The sequence below is a fragment of the Falco biarmicus genome, chromosome 9, assembly GCF_023638135.1.
Source record: "Falco biarmicus isolate bFalBia1 chromosome 9, bFalBia1.pri, whole genome shotgun sequence".
In the NCBI taxonomy this organism is placed as follows: domain Eukaryota; kingdom Metazoa; phylum Chordata; class Aves; order Falconiformes; family Falconidae; genus Falco; species Falco biarmicus.
In genome coordinates this window covers 43369065-43396359 of record NC_079296.1, presented here as the reverse complement: position 1 = coordinate 43396359, position 27295 = coordinate 43369065, and the positions used below count along the sequence as shown (strand labels likewise).

The window sequence follows — 27295 nt, the reverse complement described above, 5'->3', positions numbered from 1 at the left end:
ATCCGATTAGAGAAACTGGGCCTGTGCAGAGCCGGCAGTGCCGCCAGGGAGGCACAGGGAGGGGAGGCAGAGAGGGGCAGGAAGAGGAGGAGCAGAGGGGGGAGAACAGAAATGATAAGGGGAAAAGGAAAATTATAAAAGGCATGCCAAGGAACTGGCGCCTGGGCCAAGCCACCCTGGCTACGTTCAGTTTCTACCCTTGTGTAAATGTGGAGTCACCAGTAGGAAACACCCATTGCTTCTGGTCATCTGGGGCAGCTGAAAAAACCCAACCCAAACCAAAACTAAAACCCTCAAACCCGGAACACATCAGCTGTATAGGCATGGGCTGGGAACAAGGGTGTCCCAATGGACTGAAAAAAGAGCGAGATTGCTTGTGCTGAGTAGGGGAGGAATAACCAAAGCAGTGTGCCGCACGAGCTGTCGAGTTTGGCACGGACAGGACACAACTTCGAACAAATTTTCTATTGCAAGTTGTTTACCAGAACCTCTTTCCAATTACTGAAACAAATCTTAGTTGAACTGAAGTGACTTTTTAAAAGTGTGTATCAGCATCTCCCCCTTGCCGGGCGCTGGCAGCGGTGGCCTGGGTTGCCCTCCCGGCTGCCCCATGCCCTGGCAGCTGTGCCCCCGGCCTGCCCCCCCCTCCCTGCAGGCACATCTGGGCTCGGGGCTGCCCAGCACACCCCTGGGCAGCACTGCTGGGGGCGGGGGGGGAGGGTGATGCTGTGGAGCATCCCCTGGCTCATCCTCCCCCAGCAGGACACCAGCATCCAGGTCCCTCTGAGCTGCCAGGTGTGACCCATGGTGCACTGGGGAATGCCAAGGACAGAAGTTGCCAGCAGAACCCTGGCCCCACCTGCGGTGGCCCATTTCTGTACAGAATCTGGCCTCTCACTCACCTTTACCAGCCGCTACGCTCGGTCCTTCCCCAGGCACCACTCCTTGCCTCTGCACGGTGAGCTGCTTTGATCTCCTTCTGGCCTGTTCCCCTCCTTTTAAAGCTTCACACAAGGCAGGCTGGTTGGATCTCCAATGGGGCAAGGAGAAGGATGCCAAAACATCCAAAAATAATCCTTTCAAGTCCTCTTTCTTTCTGTTCAGGACAGAGCTAATACCTTTCCTGTAAAACACTTACAGCACATTCTCACTTTGTTCCTAAGCCTTCACCCAGTGCCCTCCCATCACGCCTAGCTCAACTGGGAGAGGGGGACCAAGACCCCCATCCCGATGGTTTTAGGAACACAAGCTTGCTCCCTCAGTCTTCAAAATGGCCTGCAAAACCAGTCATTTTCTATGTGCTTCCAGGCTTTGTTCCTAAGACCCACACACCACACACACCCCTCCCTCGGGCTGCAGGTCAGGAGGCATTTCAGGGGTTAACAGCCATGCCTGGGTCAGCCGCAGCTTTCCGGCTGCTTTATTTTACTTGCTATGTTTATTACAGCAGTGAAGCAGAGCAGGCATTTTAATTCAGCTGTTTGCGCTGACCTTGTGCATCCTTCCTCAAAGGCTGGAAAGAGAAGTTCCTCGACCCAGTCCCAGAGCATCCTCATCAGACTCTCCCTGCAGTGGTACAGGACCCCAGCAGTGCGGCAAGCAGAGGACGACTCCACAGCATTTTGCTTCCTTTCTTATTCCAGCAAAAGACCTTTGGCTGATACGATGAGACCACCCCCTCCTCCCCCGACACTCACAGCTATTCCAGCACCATTCCACGGGTGCCAGTGGCCAGCTGCGGAACAGCTCAGTGTTTGACCCTTCCAGTCAAATGCATCTTCCAAACTTGTCCCAAGCTGCCCAAACGACGTCCCAGCAACACATAAAGGGTACAATGTAAGGATGATGCTACATTTCTCTTTTTCTTTAAACCCTCTGCAGGAAGAAGTTGCATAGCTCTCTTGTTCTGGATTTGGTATGTCCAGTAAGGTTGACTATTTTTATTAAAAGCATTGGAATGGGCTTACTGGAAGGTACTGGTGACCAACTTTTACCTCAACAGGTTACACATCTGGGTATCCGTAATGATGCAATTGGCATACAGCTTTTTCATTTACATTTAAAGAGGAAAGGTGTAAAGATATCTCAAATTCAAATTTGGAGAATTTATTCTGTGTCTTTGACAAAGCTGACAGAGGAAACTGAGGAGTCAAAAGCCTACAGATACATTAGGCTAAATCCAGACAACTTGATGTATTTCTTTTCGGAAGAAGGGAAACATTGTTTTTTCAACTGGATTTTTGCAGAACAGTTCTGGTACCCCATTGCTCAGCCTGACTTGCATTCGTGTCTCCCCAAGAGCTCCACCCAGGGTTTAAACATGTGAGAATGTGTTTAATTTCATGAAATTAAAGTCCTACGCCCAGCAAGGAAGAGAGCTTTCAAAATTCCTGTTCACTGATTTGGCTGCTGGAAGATCAGAAGAAAGCGAAGCAGCAGCCCCATGACTTTGAGTCACTTTGTGTGAGGAAGGGCAGTGAGCCCTGTGAAGGACACCGCCGGGCAGAGCTGTCCCCCCCTCCCCAGGCCAGTCTGTGCCACCCCAGCAACCTTCCAGAGAGCAGCTGCCCAGCCCTAGCCCAGAAGCCCTTTGTCTAACCCAAAAATTCCCGAACCACATCAGGGCCAGCCACCCCTCTGCAGAGGAGGGTAGAGGGTGGGAAAATCATCCTTGAGCTCCGTTCCTCCATACTAGACCGAAAAACTTGTCCTGAAGCCCTCCCCTCACCCCTTCCCACTCCTAACCCTACAGCCTTTTCTTGCACTGCCCGCACTGCTCTCCTGTTAGCAACCTGTCCATGGCCGGTGGTGGTTCAGACCTGCCCGGACTGCACTGGCTGGGCTCCTCCATCAGCCCTGAAGCTCCCAAGCTCCATCAGGTGCCTCCAGCGGGACAGTGCCCTGCCAGCAGCGCCTTTCCCAGCCATCTCACAAGAACGCTGCTCGCAATTTGTTCATCTCTCACCCTCTGGGGCTCCCTACGCAAACCCTGCGAGGCTGATAGTTGCTGTCTGTTGATTCAAAGCCATTTAAGCCAGCAGAGCTGCACCTGCAACCAGGCGGGTTTTAGCTTAATGCATGTCTGGAATATGGTCTAGTTTCCAGCAATAATGTAGCCCTCCAGGAACAATATGCTGTCTTGCGGGTAACGCTGCTCGGTTGCCTGAATGTCATCTGCCACAGTCGATTTGGATCAGATCTCGGATATTTCCATTGTGAAGTAATTTTGAGTGTTTCTGAAGAGTAATAGCACTCCAGCGCAGTCTGAGAGCGCCTTCACGACAATAACTAACACACCATAGCCAAACTAGGATTTTTACTAGGCCTACAACCAGTCAGAAGCTCTCCGCTCGAGGTACTGCTGGCCCCTTGCTGGAACTGGCGTTCCGTAGGCACTGCAGGCGTCCAGTGTTCGCTTATGCTCAGACACCCAACATAATTCCAGGCAGCCCAGTAACAGCAGCTAGCACAGCAAGCGTTTTCACACACACTCGAGAGAACTGAAATGCATCTGGGATGCATTGAAAACATAAAACTGATCCTCACCTTCCGTTTGATGTAAGAAGCACAACTGTTTCTAACACAGAATTTTACAAAGAAAGCGATTCTGTCAGATAAGCAATACCAAAAACTTCAGATGAAAATTTTAGACAAACATGCAACAGCTGTAATTTGGATAATTTACAGGTAGTATCCGTCTGGTTATATGTTAATGTTCTACCTAAGCAAGCAGCGCCATTTGTGTATAAATGCTTAACTTATTCAAACATCTGTGACTCTAGACCATCTTCTCATGTACAGAATTTATTTAAGAAAATTGAGCTCCTCTCAAGTTCTCCGACTTCCCAGTGCTAAGAACTAGACCCCTATCTGCAGTGCCCAACTGTAGGAAGTACTGTCTATGAATAACCCTTTATTCTGCAATTTTATTATTCTGTGAAGAAGATTTGTGTGGGTTTACCTCATCTGTTAGTTTCATAAAGTCACTACAAAATCTTCCAGGTCATCTCATCTACATTCATCTTTCTCAGGAATAATGCTGTAACACTACTGACATGATTTTTTTCAAGGAGCAACACAGATGTAGCTCTCTTCTTTGTGGAATTAATCTTTCTGAAAGCTGTCAGGCTTTTTAGTACTGTGAAAACTTGTGGGTTTGAGCTGTGTCATCTCCTTTCTTTTTCATCTTGGATTTAAGAGCAGCTTTCCCAACAAAACAGATCAGTTCTTTTGCCTTTATTTTGCCTGGGCAATTTGCAAGGCAGCCTGCTGATATAAGCAGTCTCCAAGACTTAGCAAATCTCTACACAGCAGGACTTTTTTGTTTATCAAATGAATAGAACAACAGCTGATTATGGAGAACGCAAACAAAATTGCATCTTTAAGCATGTTTGGTTATAAACCAAAGATTTCATGACGCGAAATCTTAAATCTCATTTTAAATCAAGGGACTATCACATGGGCACCCTGCTTTCACTTCTCCTTTTCCCAGATCTCATTTCCACCCATGCACAACCACCAGAATTTCTCCCCTGTTCTCTACAGTTGCTTAATATCCAGCAGCAGAAAGAAATAATTAAATGCAAAGCAACGCCAACCTGTAAAAAATTACCTTTCAGGCCAGTTTTGGGGTAGCTTAAAGCTGCCTTTCATGCAATAAGAGCTTTGGCCTTTTTGAGAATTTAATCACGTTTAGCTTTGTTCTGCTTTTCATTGCTAGTCTTCCATCTGTTCTGTTACTCTTAACTGGAAAGGAGGCAAGCCAGCACCACATAAGCCGGCAGGGCTCCCAGAAAAGAAAAAGACAGTGCAAAACATTACACTTTGAGAAGTCACCCATAATTCTGTCCTATGTGACTCGTCCACCAAGGCACTTTCACAAATCTGGATCTGAACTCTTTTTTAAAACACATTCATCTACATACTAAGCTTCTTTAGTTGACTTTTGCAAATAGTGTGATTAAAAAGGAAAAAATAATAATTATTTGGTCTTTGGACAACAAATAGAACAAAAGTACCGGAGTATTTTCTAGATCTTGGTGCCCAAGGCTGAGCCTATGAACAAAGCCTGCTGTAGAGATATTAGCTGTAAGTAATGGGAGTCAAGCATCTCAATAAAGACTTGAATTTTGATGCCTCAATTCAATAAAGACTTGAATTTTAATGCCTCAATTCCCAGATGTGAAATGAGGAAATGGTATCAGCGAGAAGCTGGGGAAAACACCACGGAAAACACTGTACCAGAGGAAAGCACTGCAGCTTAGAGGCGTAATTTCTGACCCTGATGCACTTTGAAAAACCATAGCTCCGCAGCTCCAAGAAAGGCTCCGTTTTCCATATGACCTGGAATATTCCCAAGCAATTTAGAGCACAATCATCATAACGTAGCTATCTGTTGGCCCCACGGCCTGTGGATTGACTCCAGCCCACTCAACACTCCTACTCCCGCCTGGCTTTCCCTAGACACCAGGCTCGGGCAGCATAGCCATCCCCACTTCTGCCCCACGCAGCAGGAGTCTTCCTACGCTGAGGAGCTGAGAGGTTCATCCAGGATATGCTGGGGACAGAGTACGATGGAAAAAAGATGGGTGGAGGACAGGGGCTTCAGGAAAGCTGGGGCCATTGGAAGGGGATTTGGATCTAGTCCCTGTGGCTGCCTATACTGGACCACCCTCACAAGAGGCATCACCCTTGGTTAAATGGAACAGGAAAAATTATTATGCAACCGATAGAGGAGGGTGACATTCCAAATCGAACGCAAGCTGATAGCAACAGCACTGTGTATGAAAAAAGGCTTGCACCAAAGAAGACCTACAAAGCAGTACCCACAGATCTCAGAGCAGCCCCACAGCGAGGGAGCGACGCTATTTCAAGCGCTCCCAGTGCCAGAAGCATTCCGCCGGGATGGGCTGTAAGCCCCGGGCTAGTTCTGCCTGCAGTAATCTGCAGGGCTGACTCTGTGACAGATTGAAATGCAGTAACAGTGTTTATGCAACTAAATCTTGTTCTAATCTATTAGTTTATGTAACCTTTGCTCATGGACATACTGACTCGTAGGTCTCAGGAACTGAAAGAAAAGCTCCTTTTTTAACTCTCTCCCGCCCCTGGTTGCCAAATAAACAAATAGATTGTCAGAGATGTTTGTTCTTTTTGGGGGGGTGGGTTGGGAAAGAAATCAACTGAAGTCCTAAAACCCAGTGTACCTCTCCATACATACAACCAAAGCTATATAATAAGCTGGCTGATGGTAGGCAGGTGCCCTCCAGGTTAGCATTTCCAGCCACAAATGTACCGTTTGGGCCCCCGGCTGGGGAACGGACAGCAATGGTTTACTTAGCTCCTAGGGAAAAATACTGCTTTCTAGCATTCAGGCTGTACCTTTCTGAGTAAAGCAAAGCAACAATATCTGTGGGAATGACACTGATTCTTCTAAGCTTGAAAGATTTATTTCTATTCCTCTCCTGTATCTTGCATTTCCTAGAACACTTTCACATGGATTTTAGGTGAGGCTCTAACAAGTGGGCAGTGTTCCTGCTGCAGCAGTCACCGTCCCAGTGATCGCTACCTGATGTGTGCCCGCAGCAGCTCACGCTGCCCCTTCCTGGCCAGGCTCTAACCTAGATTTGTGAAAGGGTTTGAGTTAAGATGAACCCTCTTTGAGTTTTGGGGGTTGTGGTGGTTTTTGTTCCTTTTATTATTTTTTTCCCTGCCAATTTAATAGTTCACCTGGCTGCTGTGACATTGCCCATATGACACCCCTTATCTACACTATACCTGATTTAATTTCTAACCCTTTGTCATGCACAAGCCAAAGCTGATTGATATCACTTGGAAATAAATGTTTTTGGAGCCAAATCCTATTGTATTAGGTGTATTTAGGAAAGGTCATTATGTATTTCTGATGCATACTGGACGCTGTCAGCACTAGACAAATGCTCTGCAAACGGATCAGGAATTCCTTGCTATCTGTTGCAGAAGCAGTACCAACAGGCAGAGAGCCTTTTACGTCTTAGTCCCTTTACATACGAGGGTGGTGTCCTGGGGGATTCTGTGCTCACATCGAACGGTCTGTCCTGGCAGAGCCAGCAGCTGGGTCCAGACACGGTCAGTACGGGTTTAGGTCCGAGCAGAAGGGAGCCAGCAGGGGCAGCCCAGGCTGCCCACCCTGCCGTCTTCTGGCTGCTGGGCGAAGAGGAAGGCAGATGAAATAAGGACTTAATTATACAAAAAGTTTATTCTTTTTTTTCCCTGCACTCAGGATATTTAAATTTTTTTTCTTACATCCTTGGCCCTCAAGATCCCACTACAGTCTTGCCCAGGCTTTTGGACACTTTTTTTTTTAAAAAAAAAAGCCACAAAAGTTTATGGAATGCCATCAGTAAATCTGTTGTTGCTATCTTCAGCTTTCAGAATCTCATTCCAGTTGTATATGCTCCCAAAAACAAACATCAAATTTTGCTCCCAGTGAAAAGTTTGTCTTCTGTAAGGCTGTACCCATTAGGGCTATGTTACATATGGTATAATTGCTATGCCATATGTCTGATTTGTGCTTTCCTGGACTTTACCTACATCTTCAGATGCATTCCTGTCTATAGATTCTCTTGTCTGCCCAGCAATCCCTCCCCATTTGTCTTTGAGTATCCATACTTTATTTACCTTATGGATGGCCTAAATCCATTACTGTCCCAGAGGGAGTTAGGAAATATTGCCTAAAACAAAAACTAGTCTTGCCTTAGAAAAACATCTGTTGTTCATCGCTACAGCTGTCTGAACAGTTCATTTGCCATGTGTACATAAGTAATCTTGCAAGGCCTTGTCAAAGTTAAGAAGTTTAGATTACTATTACCAAAACTAGGTGATGTACAGAACCAGAACAAAAAGCCAGATATTGCCCCCCAAAAGCTTTAAAGCCAGGCGAGCCAGAGCTTCGCAAGTAATTTTTTCAGCAAAAATCTCTACAGGCCTTGAGTACATCATCTGTGAACTTGGACTTTATTAACAGATGTAATTTTAAAGGAACATTTTGTACTTTTTTTTCTTAAAACAGTAACAGCTGCTAACTTTCTTAATGCATTTTACACTAACAAAAAATAATCCCAACCCTACAGCTGTGAGAATGCGATCCAGTGAAAGCAGATTTAGTATTTCTGAAACTCCTATTGTAAAACACAGGAAGGAAAAGTCAACTGAGAGGAATAAAAGTTCACATTGTCTGTATGCTGTTTCATAAAGCTAAAAAAAAAGAAAAAAAAGGTCACCTTTGAGAGCACTTTTTGGTTCGCTGTACTGAATGACACCAAAGCCCGGCTCCGGACGGGAGGTGGTGCTGCAGCTTGTGTAAGTTTTATTATTAGGCAACACCAACAGTTAAAGCATACTAGAAGCAGAAGGAAAGTAAAAAAAACCCGAAACGCAACAAAAACATTCTGCATTCTGCACAAGTGCTGATACGCAGATTTGCCCACGCGTGCTTTCATACCAGTAGGAACACCCTAATGGGGCTGAAAGAGTTGTCACAGAAAAAGCAAAGGCAGGTGTGTCCCTGTCTGCCAGGGGCTCCGAATGCCTGGCAGAAGGTGACAATCAAAGCATGGAACAGCCAGCGTGCTCTGTGCCAGCTGTAGGGGGTCTGCGTGCCCCGGCTCCCCTGAGCATCTCTGTGCCAGAAGGACACGAGTGGGACAGACACACGCCGGGGGAGGTTTGCATGGCTGCGGGGAGCTGCCCGCCTGCCTCTCCTTGACGAATATCGAGGTTAGCGGCGGTGTCAGGGGTCTTACTGGGCTCAGATGGAATACCGGGGTAGGAACCCTGCCTGCGCTGCCTTCTCTGCTGCTCCCTCTCTCCCCAGGCCCTTCTGGAGGCACCCAGTATGGCAGCTTTTAAAGATTTTTCCCTGTTGTCCGCGTTGGCCTGGCCTCTATCCCCATTTCATCCCTGCAGTTTTACTGGGAGAGCTGTTCTGGACTGGAGCCCGAGGCACCCTGCGCTCCCAGGCTGCTGCCACCAGCCGAGCTCGAGAAACAGCCCTGGTGGGCTCCTGCCCTGCTCCGGGCGCTTCCTCTCCCATTCCCACCTTTTCTTTGGAAAGGCAACTTACAAACGACCCCCAGAATGAACCCAAAGGATATTTTATGACAGACTAGAGCTCTCTTTCACCTCTTCTTTTCCGAAACAGTCAGTTATCCACAGCCTGCTAAAGCTGAGAAGGGGATGTTAGTCCAAGGCCAACAGCAGATTATGGGAGAAATCCTTCTCTCAGCTACACAAGCGTGAATCTGGAGGCACTCCAGTTATTAAACAATCTATAAAATAAGGATAACAATAACCATTATTTCAAAAAGCTTTTGTGGTGGTTAACTACCAGTAGTTAATGCTGGTGCAGAAATTGGAGGCCTGGGAACGAAAGGCACTATAGAAATGCTGAGCACTCATTATTTCTACCATTCACAATTATACTTCTTGACGTAATCTGTCTGTTGTAGTTAGGGTGCCCATCGATGCTCCCTGCAGACCCTAATCTACTACGTCCCTGCCTGATTCACCAGCTTCAATAAAATTGATCACATTTTAACTGGGGGGAAAAAAAGTCTACCTCTTTCTAGACGCCACTGTAGCTGAGGGCACCACCAATGTGAAAGTCAAAATTCACAGACGCAGGGAAGTGGGAGTGAAGGCAGTAGAACATGAATACGTTTCACTTAAAATGCCTGGATTTAAGGATCAATCTAGGGCTGCCAAATTAGATTTAAAAAAGAAAAATTAAAAAAATTTTACCAAATCCTTTCATTGAAAGGCGTCTGCTGTAACTTCAAGATTATTAATAAATTACAGAAGGGATTAGACTTTAGAGGGCAACTGTTAAGTGAATTGTGCTAGAATTACTTACCACTAGAAGGATCTACTAACGCTTGCGATTCTACAGCTATATCTTAAGTATTTCTCGATCCTCTGTCATGGGCTGTTCCTACAAACAGCATTAAGTAATTACATGCGATCAAGTTGATTGTTAACAGAACGGTATAAAAGATGCTGAGCAAATATTTCACTTAATTTAAAAAATACATACATTTCAATTTCACCCACTCTAGTGGAAATTATAAGAATATCATATAATAAATGACACAAACGTGTTACTCAAGTCAGTGTCTCATGAGCAATGTGACAACGCTGCATTTAAACTAACACATTTTAGAAAACCGCTTTGTGGCAGAATATTCTTTAGCTTGAGTGTTGTGACTTCTTAACCTTTTAACAATTCTGTAAGAGACTATAACCCATTTCCAACTTCTCTTTCTATCTTTCACAGGGTTTAAGGGCAACATTACAGGAGCAACATTACAGCGGATTTTCAGGCTTACCTTGCCTACACAAGCCTTCCCGTGGCCACGCCTGCCTTTTCAGCATCTGTTTCAGCTTTGCCAAAGCGAGAAGAAAGCCTCCACCTGAGCAGCCATAAAAACAGTGTCACCATCTCCGCGTTCAAAACAAGACTAACCGCTACCAAGGTGAGGAAAACATCCATAAGCAAAGTGGCATCAGATGTACACGGTAAAAACTACGGTTTTCAGTAACTCCCCAGGTGATGAGCTTTGCAATTTCATGAGAATGTGTATTTTCAAAAACACGATAGGGATGTGCCAGCAGAGTTAGAAAAACAGAACATGAAGGAATATACACTTAAGAAATATGTATTACTTTTGGGGGGCCTGACTCCTTACTTCTGTTGCTAATACTACAAAAATCATTAAAAGGTGGGGAGAATGCAGCACCCTTTACCCTGTATTCTAAACTAGGATGTCTTGCTGATTATCCTGAAGTATAGTAAATACAATTTTGTGGTTACTGTGCTGGTTTTGGCTGGAATAGAGCTAGTTTTCTTCCCAGCAGCCAGTGTGGGGCCGTGCTTTGGATGCGTGCTGGAACAGGGCTGACAGCGCAGGGCTGTTTGGTTACTGCTGCGCAGAGCCTGCCCGGAGCCGAGGCCCTTTCTGCTCCTCTCACCGCCCCACCAGCGAGGGGCTGGGGGGCACCAGGAGCTGGGAGGGGACACGGCTGGGACAGCTGACCCCCGCTGACCCAAAGGGGTGTCCCATACCGTCTGGCCTCATGCTCAGCACGTAAAGCTGGGGAAGGAGGAGGAGCGGGGAGGACATTCAGAGGGATGGTGTTTGCCTCCCCAAGTCCCCGTTACGCACGAAGGAGCCCTGCTCCCCTGGGGATGGCTGTGCCCCCGCCTGCCCATGGGAAGCACTGAATGAATTCCTTGTTTTGCTCCGCTTGTGCCTGCACAGCTTCTGTTTTACCTACTAAACTGCCTTTATCTCAACCCACAAGTTTTCTCACTCTTACTGTTCCCATTCTCTCCCCCATCCCACCGCGGGGGAGCGAGTTGCCAGCTGGGGTTAAATCATGATGGTTACAAATTGAACTTTTATGTGGTCTTTTAAAGACCAAGGTTTTACCCTAAGAAGCGAGACCTGGATACACACACTGAAAAACATATTACAAAAAAGACACACCAGACACTTAGAATATGTATAAGTACAATATCTAGGCCCACACAACATTAAACTGTCAGCTTGGTCTCAGCCATTCCAGAGACTTAAGCTAGGAAGAAGGTTGGTAATCAGAGAAAAAGGACGGTATAATTCTGTTCCTCAAGTCCTGTATTGATTTTGATTTCCAACCAGTGCAAGAACCCAGCACAGAAAGACTGCAGAGCAGGGAGGTTGTGGTGCAACACAAAATGAAAATTAAAGCTCCCTGTTCAGCAACTTTGCCATTAATTCCTTCCACAGGAACTTGGAGAGGGTGAGATCTGCTCCTCCAGGCTCACCCCATCCCATCCACTGGCTCACTGAAACAGGAGCTGAATCGGCAGATGGTTTTTGCTTCCCAGACATTCATGCTTCCCACCCCTCTACACAACCCCCTGGCCAGGAGCATTCTAGCTGCTCAGTAGTGCTCTGTAAGGCAGGCTGATGCTTAAAACAACTTCACCGCTCCTTATGTAGCCATAAAAGCCAACTCAAGCGAGAACACTGCAACAGAAAGCAGACAGTTGCTGGTCTTGCCACCCAACTCCAAACTGTCAGTCACCTCAGGCTTGCTCATAGGCATTATCCTGGCAAGCGCAAAACCGCTGATCAAAAAGTCTGTAATTCACCGTTACTACTAATTCAGTGTAGAAATAAGAACAGCAAAAGCACCGACTGTGCAGTATTTATTTAATAGTAACTACGTTAAAAGTGCAAAACTGAAACACGCGGAGCTTTTTCTATTTAGAATTAAAATTATCTAAATGCTTCCTTGCTTACGGAGGACACAAAAAAAGATGGAAAAAGCTAAACCACACTACATCTACTGCAGGACATTTTAAATGCACTTAAAAGAATTCTGAGGTTCCACAGAAACAGAGGGTATTTAATTAGAATCCTGCTGGTTCAACTCCTACACATCACTTTAGCTTTTAGATTAAATGGCTTTAAATTAAATTAAATGATTAAAAAACCACAAACACATGCAAAAGTTGTGAATGGAACAAGCATGTATACCACAGTTACGTTTAATGTATAGATTCTCATCATACAGGCTGAGAAAGAAGCAAGCACTAGCAGGCAAGAAGCAGCAGAGCGAGTATTTTCATTTCTGAGCTATGTGCCAGTGGTTTTGTTAGTTAAGATCAGTGTGGTTGTGTTTATTACACAGACCAGCAATTAAAGATCATCACAGCTGTAAATACAAACAGGAGAAGCTGGAATTGCAATTTGCCTGAATAGATTTTCCATGTTCCTTCGTATGCGTTTGGTTAAAAGTTTGAAACAAGTGCACGCTAACTTCTTGCCCACCCCGATTTCCAGGACTAAGCTACTGACATCACGGTCTTTTTCTGAGCCCAGCTGTTGTCTTCGAAGTTACCCCAAGGTCGGACGGGGGTTTTAGGGCTGACCGAAGATGTACAGCGGCCACTGCTCCACCGCTGCCCTGCGCTGCCTTCCAGGTGGGCTGCCCCGGGGGCTGCCCCTGCCATCACCCCCGGGGCTGCATGTGTCCCTGCCCCGGGGGGTGCCCCTGCCATCAGCCCCAGGGGCTGCATCTGCCCCTGCCATCACCCCCGGGGCTGCATCTGCCCCTGCCATCACCCCCGGGGCTGCATCTGCCCCTTCCCTCGTCCCCGGAGGCTGCATCTGCCCCTGCCCCTTCCATGGTCCCCGGAACTGCCTCTCCCCCTGCCCCCGCCATCCCCCCCGGAGCCGCATCTCCCCCCGCCCCCACCATCGCCCCCGGGGGCTGCATCTCCCGCGGCCCCGGGGCGGCCCCAGGCCCTCCCCCGGGTGCCCCTTCCCTTCCGCCGCCGGGAACCGGCGCTGCCGTCCCACGCCCGCCCCGGGCGCGCTCGGCGGGGGCGGGCGGGGAGGGGCTGCCCGCCCCTGGGTAGCGGGGTCGGTGCGCCCACCGCCCGCGGCGGAGCCGTGCCCGAGCAGCCATGGCCGGTAAGTGCCGGCGGCGGGCGGGGAGGGCCGGGCCGGGCCGGGCCGGGCCGGGGGGCAGCGGCTCCCACCCGCTCTGCCCCGGGGGGCTGCAGCCCTGTCGCCCTGCAGCCCGCGAGGGGGTGGGGGGCTCGGCCGGGAGTGGGGGGCACGGCCAGCGCAAGGGTCACCCCCGCCCCAGCGCTTGGGTTGGTGCTGGAGATACTCGGAATGTTACAGACCTGAGCGTTCATATAGGGGTGAAAGCTTCTGGGGGACAACTGGCTGGCGGTGACTTCAAAAGGCTCGCTGGAAACTTAAAAAAAAAAAAAAATTAAAAAAAGCTTACTAACAGCGTGTTATCAGACTGGAGGATAAAAGGGATCCAGTCCCAAAGGTAACAGGCAATGACCGTCAATGCTTCTCCCTGTGCTGGGATAAGCCTGGTACCCGTTGCCAGCAGACAGCCCCCCAGCGCTGCCCACTTGGAGGTGAAGTGGTCCAGCAGGTCTCTCCCATCTCCAGCTGCTGTGATCCTGTGCCACAGCAGGACACAATACATCAATTTCTCATGACAGCAGGTAGTTATTTAAAAATACACGTATTTTCTCCCTGCACACAATGGTTTCAACTCATTTCATCAGTTGATTTTGTGGCTAGTGCTACATTGTGCCCTAAGCTCCTGGTTCTGTTGCTGATCTAATCAGATAAGATGGACTAAAAGTGAGCCAAAGGCTCCTTACTCTCATTAAATTATAGGTGGCTTTACTGAAATTAGTAAAGCTTCACCTTATATCTACCACTGTGTAAAAATAAAAAAGCAGAACTGGGGCCAATGGCAGTAGGTAGGTCAGGGATATATATTCATCATTGTGCAGCGAAGAAACTGAGTGCATTAAGACTTACCAACGAGGAGACTGGAAACTCCAGGATCGATGCACAGCTGCCGTACTACACATTGCATCGCAGCCCACCTCAGCTTACTGTCCCTGGCGGGAAATGGTGACAAACGGGTTATGGGAGAGCACAGGACAGAGCTGAGAGCACAAAAGACTTGGGAATGGAGAAGACACAAGTGAAACAGAGTTCTGCTGAGCTTGCTTGAAACGTTAACCTTCAAGATGTGTATGTCAGACGGTAAAACCACCAGCCCTGTGAATGTTTGTGGTGTTGGTAGTACACCTGTATGAAGTGAACCATTAATTTCTATTATGTTCATGGGCCTTAAACTGAAGCATTTTTTCTGCATCTGGCCTCCCAGTCTGTAAGAAAACAGCAATCTGGCTGACGAGGTGCTCGAGCATGCCCTGCAATGCGAAGGGGAACAAACCCACGGAATTTCCAGCCTCAGGACTGCGTTTCTTACGTTTCCTCATACTGTGCGTTCTTATGAAAGAAAACCCAGTTACCAGCGTAGCATGACCAGACTTGTCTCTGCATTAATATTAACCCACACCAACGAGGTACTCGTTTCCTGTTCCTCAGAGCCTTGTGCTAATACTATGGTAGCAACAGCCTGGCTAAATGCTGAAAGCAACTCAGCTGACCTACCAGTTGCGGGGACAGCGAAGCGGCCGTCGCTGCGGTCCAGCCATGAGCAGGGCGGCTGCTCCGTGGTGCTGGCAGACACGGCCCATGGGGGACTCACAGGGAAGCAGCCAGCTGATTTCTGCAGAGCGAGCCAGCTAGGCACACCGGGGCGGGGGGAAGCTGCAGAAATAAGTTGCCTCCCGTGACTGTACCAAAAGCAGGAAAATGACATGGGATCAGATAAAGGCCTTTAAGGCAGTACAGCCAGGTTAATTTTGTAACACAAAGTAGTTCCATAAGCATTGTGTAGCTGAAGGACATTTCATATCACTTATTTATTGCTACAAGGCAAAGCTGAAAAAGCTCAGTAACACACGTGTTTGCAACTCTTTTCCTGTATTCTTTATAGCTGTAATCAAACTAAACCGTAATCAAATTAGTTCTGAATTCTTATTCAAAGTTACTACTAGCGCTGACTGATTACTTTGTGCCTGTACCGTCTTTCTTTACTTGTACTATCATATAGAGGCAGCTAACTGCAAGGTATCTACCAAGAATAGACAGAAAAAACAGGGAAAGGAACAAAGCATAATCACGATTATCTCTACCCAAAAGCAGAGAAGAGGAAAAAACCAGTCAGTGCCAGCTGTGAGAGAACACCAGGTCGCTTGGTTGCTTCAGTTTCAGGGGAGCCGTTGGGAGCTGGCAGTGCACGGTGCTCAGCGGATCGGGAGCTGCCTCCCATGGCAGCAGGAAGATGCTTCTACACTGTGGGCTCATCTCCAGACAGAGGATATTCTGGTCAGATCAGTTCTCAGCTGAGACCCAGCCACGTCCCGATGCACCAGTACTAGTTTAGTGGTCGGCCCAGACAGGCTGGGTGTAGTTACTGTGCAGAAGGGGTCTGTGCAGCCTTTTACTCTAGCATACTCGGCAAATGTGAGAAAACAACAAACTGAGCCCATTAGCAATCATCTGCCCTTATTCTAGTGAGAAATTCTCACAACACAACTCTTCATACTCGTATTAAAGACATTTATTAAATTTTACTAGTGTGAAAAAAACAAACCCCAAATTATACAAGATTTGGTTTTATCCAAAGTAATCAAGATTCAGGAAACAGTGTTTAATGGATGCTTAAGTTTGACTTTCCAGATCAGGAAACACATGCATCCTTAGCAAAAAAACACCCAGAGCTTTGCTTTGTTCCTTGCGCCAGGATCTAGTCTCAAGTCAACACAGACGAATAGTTCTAAGTACAAACCAAACCACAATAATGGTACTTTTTGTATTAGGTGCTCCCAGGTTGATTTTTTTTTTTTTTTCTTTTTTCTTCTGTTCTGAAAGCTGTAGCACTTCTGCCCTGCTAAGGTAAATGCTTATGCTGTTGTAAAACAGAAGCCCAAACAACTCCTTGGGTTCTGGGTTCCCCTGTCTATAGTCTCTTCCATTGCAGTCACTGCCAGCGTATTCAGATGAACGCTTTCAAATCTCTCCCTGCCCGTGTCGTACATCGTCAGGTGTTGCATCGTGCTATAACCAAAGACAAAATGTGCATGTGAGCAGAATGTTTCATTTAAAAATAATTTTGGAATGTAAATCAAATCTGTCAGCTTCAATATTCCTGTCTACCCCCAAAGCAGACGTAACTTTGATCCTCCTATGAAGCTTTACGTGCTTCTGTGTTTGAACAGAACAAGCACTGGCTGTTGCTGGCGGTGTAATAGGAGCGATCCTTGTAGTTGTTCTCATCGGAACAACTGCGTACCTGCTCTGGAAGAAATTCTGCTGCCTTCTTTACTACGAAAAGCTCACCAGTCCTGTCCAAACGAGAAACGCAAATGCCATTTTGCAGGATCGATCAACTTCTGAAATTCAACTGAAAGGCACAAGGTACTTATTTTTGTTTTGCTTTTAAAATATGCGCTACTGGTAACTTATTTCAACTTGTAAAATCTCAGATGAGGGGGTGGCCTAAATACATGCGTGTACAGAAATAAAGGAGACCCCTAAATTATATGAAGAAAAAAAAAAATAATCAGTCACGTTCTGTTTTGTTCCTTTAGGAATATAATACTTTCTTGCATTCTACAAATGCAATTATTATTTCTGATTTATGTAAAAAATAATACATTAAAGTGTAAGTGGTGCATGGATAGCTTCATCTGTTACCTAGCCAAATCTGGCTTATGTTCCAGAATTCATTCCTGGTGGTCTTATAACAAAGCATCTGAGAACCAAACAACAGAACTTCAGAAAGGAAACTCTTAGAAAGTTAGTTACTGCAGGGCTTTGGGGCTCCAAATCAAGCAGCTGCAGTTAATTCTTCCTTTCCTTTGAAGGATAAATTCTAAAGGAGAAGAAAGGGGAAAAAAAAGTGAGGGGTCTGTCTGAAGAATTAAGATCTGATATATCTTGCTGGACCTTTAGGTATTATACAAATAAAATCACTTGCAAAACAATGGGTATTTCTCTTTTTCTACCTATGCACCTCCGCAGAATTTTTACAAAGCAGTGAGATAAGAACAGTAAAGTTATTACCGTTACTAAGGTTGTTTTCCATATTTAAACCAGAAGAGTCAGTAGCTGTTGTCTTGAGCAGATCCAGAAGCATTCCCTTTATCATTCCACCGACACTGCACGGGCGAGACTGGATTAACCTGACTAGCGAAGAACACGTTCAGGACGACGGTGACCCCCGCCTGACGCCTCAGCCCGGGCCACGCTCGTCATTTCACTCTTTGGGTACGGACAGGACTAGTTAAGGGTACTCTTTTGAAGGATTACTCTATCATTATGAAGCATGTTTACGGGGGGCATACCAGACATAGCATTGCACAGTACAAACCCTAAACACTGTATGTGTGTGTGTGTATATATATACATACATATATATATATATATATGGATAGGGCCATAACGTAGCCATTCTGGTCCCACTCCCGTGGGACCTTGCACCTCTGGCAGGCAGCGCAATCTCTCCTTCCGTGTTTCGTAAAGGCATGACACGAGCGTAATTCGGGAAGTGTCCGATTGCTGTCCCCACAAACAGCAGTGACCACTTGCAGGGTGCAGCAACGAACACCTAAAACTACCAAGGTACGGTCACAGGAGTAAGAGCAGAGTGGTGGAGCCTACAACTACTCCTCCAAATCTGAGGGAAAAGGAATTAAAATACAGAGTTCGTGCAAAAATGGATTGTTAATGGAGAGATTAATGTGATTTCCCCTAATACAGCAGTGGTTATAGAAATGCTTGCTAAGGTCTTGAGACTAATCTGAGGGTGCTTGCATTTTATTTCACGAAGCTGGAGCTTACGTCGTGGGGACCATTAACCCAGAGCTGTACAAGTTCCCTGAAGATGAAAGTGAGACGGATTTTCCTGAAGGCAACATTGGCCGCCTCTGGTTCTCCATAGAATATGAACAAGAGTCAGAAAGGCTCCTCGTCTCTCTGATCAAAGCCAGAAAGCTGCAGCCTCCTGCCGATTCCTGTAGTCCCTTTGTGAAAATCTACTTGCTGCCCGATGAAAGAAGCTACTTGCAGTCCAGAACAAAACGCAAAACCCTTAACCCACAGTTTGACGAAAACTTTGTTTTTCAGGTACTTTTCCTTTTGATGAAGCAGAATTTTGTTTGCAAATATTGACTTGTCAAACCACAGTACGTGTTTTGTGAAAATTGATTTTCTACAGACTTCTACCAAGATACAAGTTGTTTCCACTAGAGAGAGGATTTATTAACTGGGGCTTCTGGAGATCCTGGGCTACTGAAGCCTGTGGCTCCAGAGCCGATCCTACCTGTGGTCTACACCAAAGTTGAGGATCCTAAAATTTGCCCTGAGAATGATGAAAGCTCCAGTTTGAACTGTGTCCGAGTAGCACAGCCCAGCAGCTCTAGAAGTCCAGAAGCAACAAATACTGAAGTAATGCTTTCATAGCTTTTAGGTTCCTTGCTGTGGAAGCAGGCCAGAAACCAGAACTCGTGAGCTGGCTGGTGTGCTCTGTGTAGTGCTGTACAGCCAGGAGCGTGGCTCCCTATGTCAAGAGGCTTTCAGCAGGTGTCACAAGACAAAAGCTTTAAAACCAAAAAAGTGTGCGTTTCAGACAATTGACAAATGAACGTTTAAAGATTTCTAAACATCTGTGTCTGGAAGTGAATGCATGATAAAACACTAGATCTGTACGAGGTGAAAACCTGCCAGCTAACTTCACATTTTGCAAATGAACTCGTTCTCTTTCAGCTTGGATCTTCAGACTTCTGCATAGCTAAAGCTTTAGGTGAATTAAGAAAGTGGACTTCAAATAATCGAAGGAAATCTCCACCTACCTTTAAAAACACTTTGAAAAATTCTTCCTTTGAAGTCGTGCTAGAGTAGAAAAGTGTCAGATGTTTTATGATTATTAATATAACCTTCTTTTTCCTGTACAGGTTTCCAGTAAAACGTTGCTCCAAAGGACTCTGAAGTTTTTGGTTTATCATGTTGATAAACAGAAGAAGCACCATCTCCTAGGCCAAGTTATCTTCCCACTGAAAAATGAAACATTAACTGATGACAACAAACTAGTCATATGGAGAGATCTGGAGAAAGAAAACTTGGAGGTATGCAATACCAGGCTGCTTGGCGTTGTGCAACTCCTGTCACCTTACAAGCACTGGAGGGGTACAGCTGAGGCAGAAGTATGTTGTACCAAATACATCAAATGAAAAGTAGTAGATAGACATTTGGAGTCAAGATTCCCATCGTACTGAGCTGCAGATCCATAGCTGTTGTACAGGGGTTATCCAGCCGCTCAGAAGCGGTCACGTGAGTTCAGAGATGGACGCAAGGAAGCTCCCCTTTTGTTATTTCCTTCTGTTTTGAATTAGTAAGAGCAGAAAAAAGCAGAAGAGGCAAGGAAATAGGCGTCACCTGGCAAAGACAGTAATTCAAAGGTTCAGGAAGGCTGATTAATTGGTTCTATCAAATCTCACCACAGCATTAAGCCATTGCAATTCACTCACACGCATTGGTGTTGCAGAAACCAGCAGTGTGAAGAAAGAGTATTTCAGATACATTTGACAAGTGTTCTTCTTTTTCCAAAGCCTCCTTCAGAGCATGGCGATATCCAGTTCTCCCTCAGCTACAACGACTACCTGGGCCGTCTCACTGTGGTGGTTCTGAGGGCAAGGGGATTACAGCTCCAGGAGGAGAGCCACGGTGTCAGTAAGCGTGATTTCCTCTCTGCTATCAGCTCCAGAATTCCTGTTTTGATTTGCTCCTTCCTCATCTGTCCACCCAGGCTTGCCCTGAGTGACTCTGAAAAGAACAAATAAACATCTGGGTGATTTAATCTGAGTGGAAACAAGCTATGCTTCGTTACTGGGCTAATTAGGTTTTGGTAGCTCAGTTCTGCTATGTTTTGGTTTGGTTTCATAAATGGTTTGTCTCATGTCATCCGTAGCAATTTTTTTTTTCTCCTGCTTTTAGTACAGTGAGCAACATCCCTTTGCTGCGCTCCGCTCCAGAGAAGTGCGGCTGCAGGATGACTCCTTAAAATGAACAGCTGTTGGGGAAGAACTGGGAATAAAATTCCCATTTTAGGGCAGCCTGGCTGTTGTTCAAAGGACCATGGCATGGAGTCACAACTTACTGCAGTGGGGTTTTTACTGGTACATTGTGCTCCTGTGTCCTTGGACTTAAATGCTGAGTGTAGAGATTACCTCAAAAGGCTGTTTAAAATCTAAAAGGCTCAAAGCAAAAACAGATGGAAGAACCAAACTTGTGTTTGCATCTGTAGTGATTTTTTTTGGAAGGGCTGTGAAACTAAGCAATATAAACGCAAAATACACCCAGCAATTAAAAAGAGGTTTAGTTCCCTATATACACACGTCAGCTGAGGGTTTTTTTGAGGTGAGTGGGCTGTTACCATGATATTTAACTTTAGAAACAACACCCTCCTAAATGAGTAAATCTACATTCATAACATTAGACATAAATTTGCTCTGTTTAGGGCAAAACTTATAAATGAAGAAATGCACAGTAAAATGATGAGAATATAGGGGTAGCTGTATTCTTTAAATAAATATGTATATAAAGCTATAGCTTTACAAGCAGAATCATACACTGTGTACTTGTTGAAAGAGAAATGGATTACAGAATGTATTAGTTTTATAAAACAATTAAGATAAGGATGGCCAGTAAAAAATGACTGCTCTGTGGCAGATGAACAAAATAGCATCGTGAACTAAGAGCATCTAATTTTGCATCATCTCAGCGGCTTTACAAGAGAGGGAGAACACGCTTCTTAATAAGTCATGTCTCCGCCTGCAAGCTGTGAAGTACTGTAGCACAGAGAGCTAGAACTTTCTGTGATTTTTCCTACAAAGGTAATGCTCATCTGCCGTGTTATTTCAGTGCTGGTATACTTGAGGTTATCAGAATAGCAAGAGTCGTGGGCACACTGGAAGGAAGAGCTGCCAGAAGGAGATTCTCCAGAATATACTACTAAGGAGGGGGGGGAAGAAAGATTACATAAATTAGGTGTAATTTCCTTTGATAATGCCCTTCAGGTATGATTTAGGGTCCACAGATTCTCTTGAAAATCTGAACAAACTTGAATAAAAAAAGTTTTCTGTATTAACAGGGATTACTGCAACACCAACTTTGGTAGAAAATACGCAGTATGGGACAGTAAGGAAACGTTTGTAGATTCAAATTACTGAATCAAATGTATTAAGTAATAAGAAAGTGATGAAAAGTCAGACTTTGTACAAGTAGTTTACATAGTAACTCCTTCTACATATGGCACTCAGGTAGCAACTCTGTCAAAAAAGGCTGTGCTGGTAATCCTGCTCCCTCCAAAACAGTAATGAGAGCCTACTGGACCTGTGGGAATAACAAGGAGACATTAGGAGTCTGTCAGCGCTGTCTGAAGTCCTGACATTTTGGATCATTTTTGCTATACAGATGAACTGTAACGAACCAAATAGCAGGGAGTAATAAACAGTAGCAGCATGGGATCTATTACTGCGCTGTTGGAGAAGAACAAATCCTCAGCCATCAGATTAAGACGAAGTTTCTACATGCTTGGTATTAAATTTTGTAGAAGGGTAGGGAAGAAGTTTCAGGCTGCTTTGGATCTCACTGTCAAAGATCTACTGAATAAGACCCCAATGCAATACAAGCCCCCTTCAGGAAGCAAAGCACAATTTTGTTGTTGTTCCCACACTCACACACCATTTTTGTAGTATTTTCTAGAAAAGCGAGCAGAGATCATTGATCTTTTCCTCAAATTTTCTACAGAATCCCTTACCACAGGGCTAGAAGTCCTTAGTAAAACCATTTGTTTAAGGATTCTTGTCTGACTAGGAGAATCTGTTCCCTTGAAACGTATGCAAGCCAAGCACAGGCTGCAGCTCTGCGACGCGGCTCCTCCCGCACAGCCTCCCTTGTCTTGGATCAATCATGTGACCAAATACATGACATTAGCTACCGACCCAACAAACTAAGCCTTCAAAAAGAGTCTCCATCAGATGAAGGGAAGGTACAGAAATGTAAGATCAAGAATACGGGGTAAGAACACAACTGCTCCTATTAACAAATCTTAAATTGGAAAGTGCACTGCGAAACTGCACCCCGAGTACTTTGTGTACTCCCTGCTTAATGTTCTGCATTGCCATGCTGCCGTGTACCTTTCACGAGTTGTTGAAGATGTAATTTTGCACCTAATATTGACTCCTGAAAAGCAAGAAATTCTTTAAGCCTTCTCCCAACTGCCTCTGATGTATTTTCTTCATGAATTTCTTTTTCTCCAAGGTGTGTTTGTCAGAGTCTCACTAATGAACCATAATAAGTTCATCAAAAGTAAAAAGACAGCAGCTGTTCTGGGATCTCCCAATCCAGTGTACAATGAAACCTTCAGTTTCAAGGCACATCAGACAGAGCTGGATACAGCAAGCCTGAGTCTATCGGTGCTGCAGAGTACCAAGGGAGAAAGTAAGCTATACAAATTATTACAATTAAGATGTCATAGAATCTCTTACATATTACAGACATATTTAAACCTGGGAGGAACTAGTTCCTTTTCAGCAATAATGAGAAAACGGCAAAAAGGTTTGAGGTATTTCACAAGTTGTTTCTTTAAAAAGCTCAACAACTCATTTGCAGTAAGTGTACACCTCTTTCAGAGGCTAAAGATAAATTTAATGGAAGACATGAATAAAGTAACTGTAGGCTAGCCACTGTCAGCCCGAGTACTTTTTTCATTCTGGCCTCCTAAGGGAACAAGCTTGTGACATCACATTCTGTGACCACTTGTGTGTGCAACCCCTGACCTCCCAAACTGAGGCCATTCACTGTTCCTAAGCAAATCTGAAAGAGGAATAGGAGTTCCAATTATCACAGAAAGAAGAAAGAGAGACTGAACACACCCCATTCCCTAGCAGAAAACCTGATGCTTGAGGTTGCCTCTTACTAATTGCCAGTCTATTAAGCAGCTCTGCTTAGAGAAGCAAATCAGAATTCAGTATTCCCACGGCTCACAAGGAAAACATCTTCCCTGCCGTGCAAATATGGTATCAATAGTGAAACGTTAATACCCTTCTTTGGATTCACAAGCTCCTAAAATAATTCTTTTAGGGGAGACTTAGGGCAGGTGCTTTGGCTTTGAGGATTGACAAGAACTAGGATCAGTACTCGAGTCTTTCACCATTTTCACTTGCGACAGCTGAAGGCTTTGCAGACATTCCAAAGCTCCTGTAAGGCAGGTTTCAGGTTATTTCCCCCTTCCACAGCTGAAAAGTTCAGGCACGAAGAAACAACCTGCTCATCGGCAGTGGGTGGGCAGTGGCAGCCCACATGCTGCACCTCCCTGCCACCTCAGAGACTGAACCTATTCTTTCCCAAGCTGGAGCATCATGTGGATCCTGCTAAGGCTGCTGGGGCCCAAACCTGCCCCTGAGGCACAGGGGCTGGGCAGGTACGGATCCGTGTGCCTGGAATGGATTCCGGTTTGGAGGGCAGACAGTAGGGTAGACCAGCCTTGACGCAATGCTCACTAACTGCAGTACTTTTAACTGCTGAAATCTTAGTGCATAGAAACTACAGAACTTGAAATCTGCAGTGAATTCCTCGACTAAAATTTTAGTTTAAAAATTACTTTCGGAGCACGTGTTATTTACAGAAATACAAGTTAATATTCTCATTTAGGTAAGGATTTTAGAGAAGCACTCACGGATGTTAATCACCACCTGCTTGCTTTTTTCCCCAGAAACACATCTGCTAGGACGTGTAGTAGTTGGGCCCTTCATGTACACCCGCGGCAAGGAACTAGAACACTGGAATGAAATGATCAGCAAGCCCAAGGAGCTGGTTAAACGATGGCATGCTCTCTGCCACGACATGTGAAAAGTGCGGCCAAAAAGACAACCTTAACATGGAAAAGCTCTCGCTATCTTTCATAATCTAATGATAGAGTACAAAATCTTTGACCGTTTCACGCTCCTAAATAGACAAGAATAAAATAAGTAAATTGCCCAAACACAAATAGAAGACTCAGTCCCTGGCAGGCTGAACTCTTATCTTTCCTCTCTTCAAAATATATTTCCAATTTAATCAATATGCAGCAGAGCAAACAAAACAGGGAGACAAACACGATCTCCCAGTATTAGTTATGACGAAGGATTGGAATTTACTAGTCAAAATGAGTTCTGGGCACAAATGATCACCCATCATGTGGGCAGAGCCCCGAATTACCTAAGAATTGTCAATGGTGACACGAGGCCTAACTGTCCACCGCACTGCATCACCACGGGCAGAGGAGCATCGCCACAAGGGATGGAAGCCCAGTAAATATGCCATAACAGACAAAGCCCAAGAAATGCTGACTGACTACTAAATTTACAGTTTATTCAAAATAGAAGCATTATATTTAGAACCTCTTTTGCATACGGATGGTGGGCAGCACAGTTTATGGATCAAAAGCCTAGAAGCACAAGTTGACATCCCTCAGCGCAGGATTCTTTCTTACAACAATTCAGTCAGATGTTCTCAGCCGACCCCAACCTACAACGCTGTGTTGACACTAAAGGAAGAAGCATAAAAGAATTCAGAAATCACAAATGACCGGAGGCTTGCAGGACAGAGTACTCTGAGTAATACAAGGGACCTGTTCCATCCTTATATATTTCTCCCTAAACAAGTCTCTGCTGGAGACAGAGCACTGACCACAAGAACCTTGGGTTCGCCCTAGTACGACCATTCTTACATTGAAAATCCGGTTAGCTTAAGCCCCCCAACATTATGTCTGTTTTAGCAGCAGTTGTCTTTGTTAAGTGAATTACTGTTCTGTAAAATAATTCAGAGCGATTATTTTTGATCAAAATAAATAGGATGTTCTTCTCCTTTTGATTGTTCACTGGGGACCTGAACTCTGTACCTTCCACACCATACAGTCATAAACCAGACACACACAGACTACTGCAGCAAAACATTTTGTACAATTATGTTCCTAGAGAACAATAATCTCTGCAGCTGAAATAAAGCTAATACCCTTTCAAACAGGATACAATATTAATTAATTCAATATGTTAAAAAATGAGGCTTCTCTGGGGAGATGAGAACACTTTCCATTTTGATTGTTGTTATCCAAAGAAAATATTACAGGTGAGAATATATCTGAGAGGAATTGCAAGACAAGACTCCACTTCACCTGATCCCCCATTTGAAATGTTACATGGTACTTGCTCTCAGCCCGTCCTGCTAACTGCACCACTGGATCAAAGATAAGCCCAGGCTTGTTACACTTAACAGGATTTTACAGAACGTTCAGCCCTTGTTGTATCTGTTAAATGAGTAATGCCAGCACCTCCAAACTCAAAGAGCCGTTTTCAAATTTTACTCCTACAAAACCACTGAAAACCTATCTAAAAGGCAACTAATATTTCATCAGGGAAGGAAAACTACATATAAACTCTATTATAACTATATTGCCACAATAAAGCAATTTTACCAAATACATTATGTCCTTTTTATGATTATAATCATATCAACAAACATTAAAGATCTTACAAGTAAACTGTTAAGAATGTTTCAGACACTTAGGTTTACTAGCTTGTACAGGAAGATGCATGTAATGTACAGTGTCTATTAACATAAATACGTCTGAAGTGGGAAGTCAGTCACCCATCTGACTTGATGTACAGTATGGTCCAAGTAATAAAACTATGCATTATACTAATGTTGTCTTTTTTCTTTGCACTTCTTATACATTAAAGTGCCAATACTTGCAGTTTGTATGTTTAGTAATTCCAGCTAAAATCATGAAGAATTGTATTTAAATGACTTACCAATGTACTTGACTTTGCTCAAGGTCATTCAAGTGATGTAAGTGAGAAAGGTCCTTTTTGACTTCCTGAACAGGACAGTTATTCCAGTAAAGCAAGAAACGTTATTTGATAAGGAATTATAATACAGTGGTATTAATCGTCACGTAACAGAACAACTTTTTTACCTACTGCCTTTTACAGATCATCTAGCTGGTCTCGTACTTGAGATTAATATCAAGGCGAAGGAGGAGGAATGATTATGAGACCTCTCAGTGCCAACAGTTCTATTCATCTACAAAAATTTTAAGATTTTACCAAGATGCACAGCACAGAAAACCCCCATCCAAAAAATACATACAAGATCATACAAAACGTTGACACCTTCCTCAATACTTCCCATTACCACTGACGAATACAGGAATTTCTAAAGCTCTGCATTAGGTTGAGCATGTAACTTTATGGAAGTACAGCCCTGTCAAATGACAGCGAGCGGCAATTTACCACCACTTTAGAACAGACATGAATAATGGTTACATTCTTGTTGTAGAGAACAGGACCTTGGAGAAGCCCTACCACTACTCAGAGTATTTATATTCCCTTGTGGATCACACTCTACCTTACCTTCTCTCCCAATTAAAATTATACCTACACTAGTCTTTTAGGAAACCTAATGATCACTGCCATCTGCACTACTCTATCCTTCCTCTAAGTGAGGAAATGAGAACAGATGGATGTGATGATTGCTTGCTCCTAATGTAACAGTATACTCTAAAAGCAGCAGCTTGATGAAACTGAAATGATGATTACAGGTGATAAAGGATCAGAAAGCTCCTTCAGGAGAAATCTCTGTGCTAGATGGAGGCACAGAAAGTGAAACGGCTTCCTGCTTGAAAGGCGGGGAGAAAAGCCTGAAGTAGTAGCCACAAGGCAGCAAGACCTAGAAATTTTACACAGAATTACTAAAGTGAAGACAGGAACCAAAGAAAC

General features: G+C 44.9%; 1 protein-coding gene across 2 annotated transcripts; it reads left to right on the top strand.

The window, feature by feature from the left end:
- The first annotated feature begins 13345 nt into the window (after nucleotides 1-13345).
- Nucleotides 13346-26216, top strand: LOC130155448 (synaptotagmin-15-like). 2 transcript variants are annotated; one of them, XM_056352731.1, is made up of 8 exons: nucleotides 13346-13496; nucleotides 16697-16895; nucleotides 17605-17747; nucleotides 18310-18605; nucleotides 19433-19603; nucleotides 20087-20207; nucleotides 22800-22979; nucleotides 24253-26216. In XM_056352731.1, exons 1-8 carry the CDS (start codon nucleotides 13490-13492, stop codon nucleotides 24387-24389), a joined length of 1254 nt encoding a protein of 417 aa, XP_056208706.1. In that variant the 5' UTR covers nucleotides 13346-13489; the 3' UTR covers nucleotides 24390-26216. The 2 variants fall into 2 exon arrangements, with proteins under 2 accessions (XP_056208706.1, XP_056208707.1); XM_056352732.1 differs by lacking the exon at nucleotides 22800-22979.
- The last annotated feature ends 1079 nt before the right edge of the window (nucleotides 26217-27295 follow it).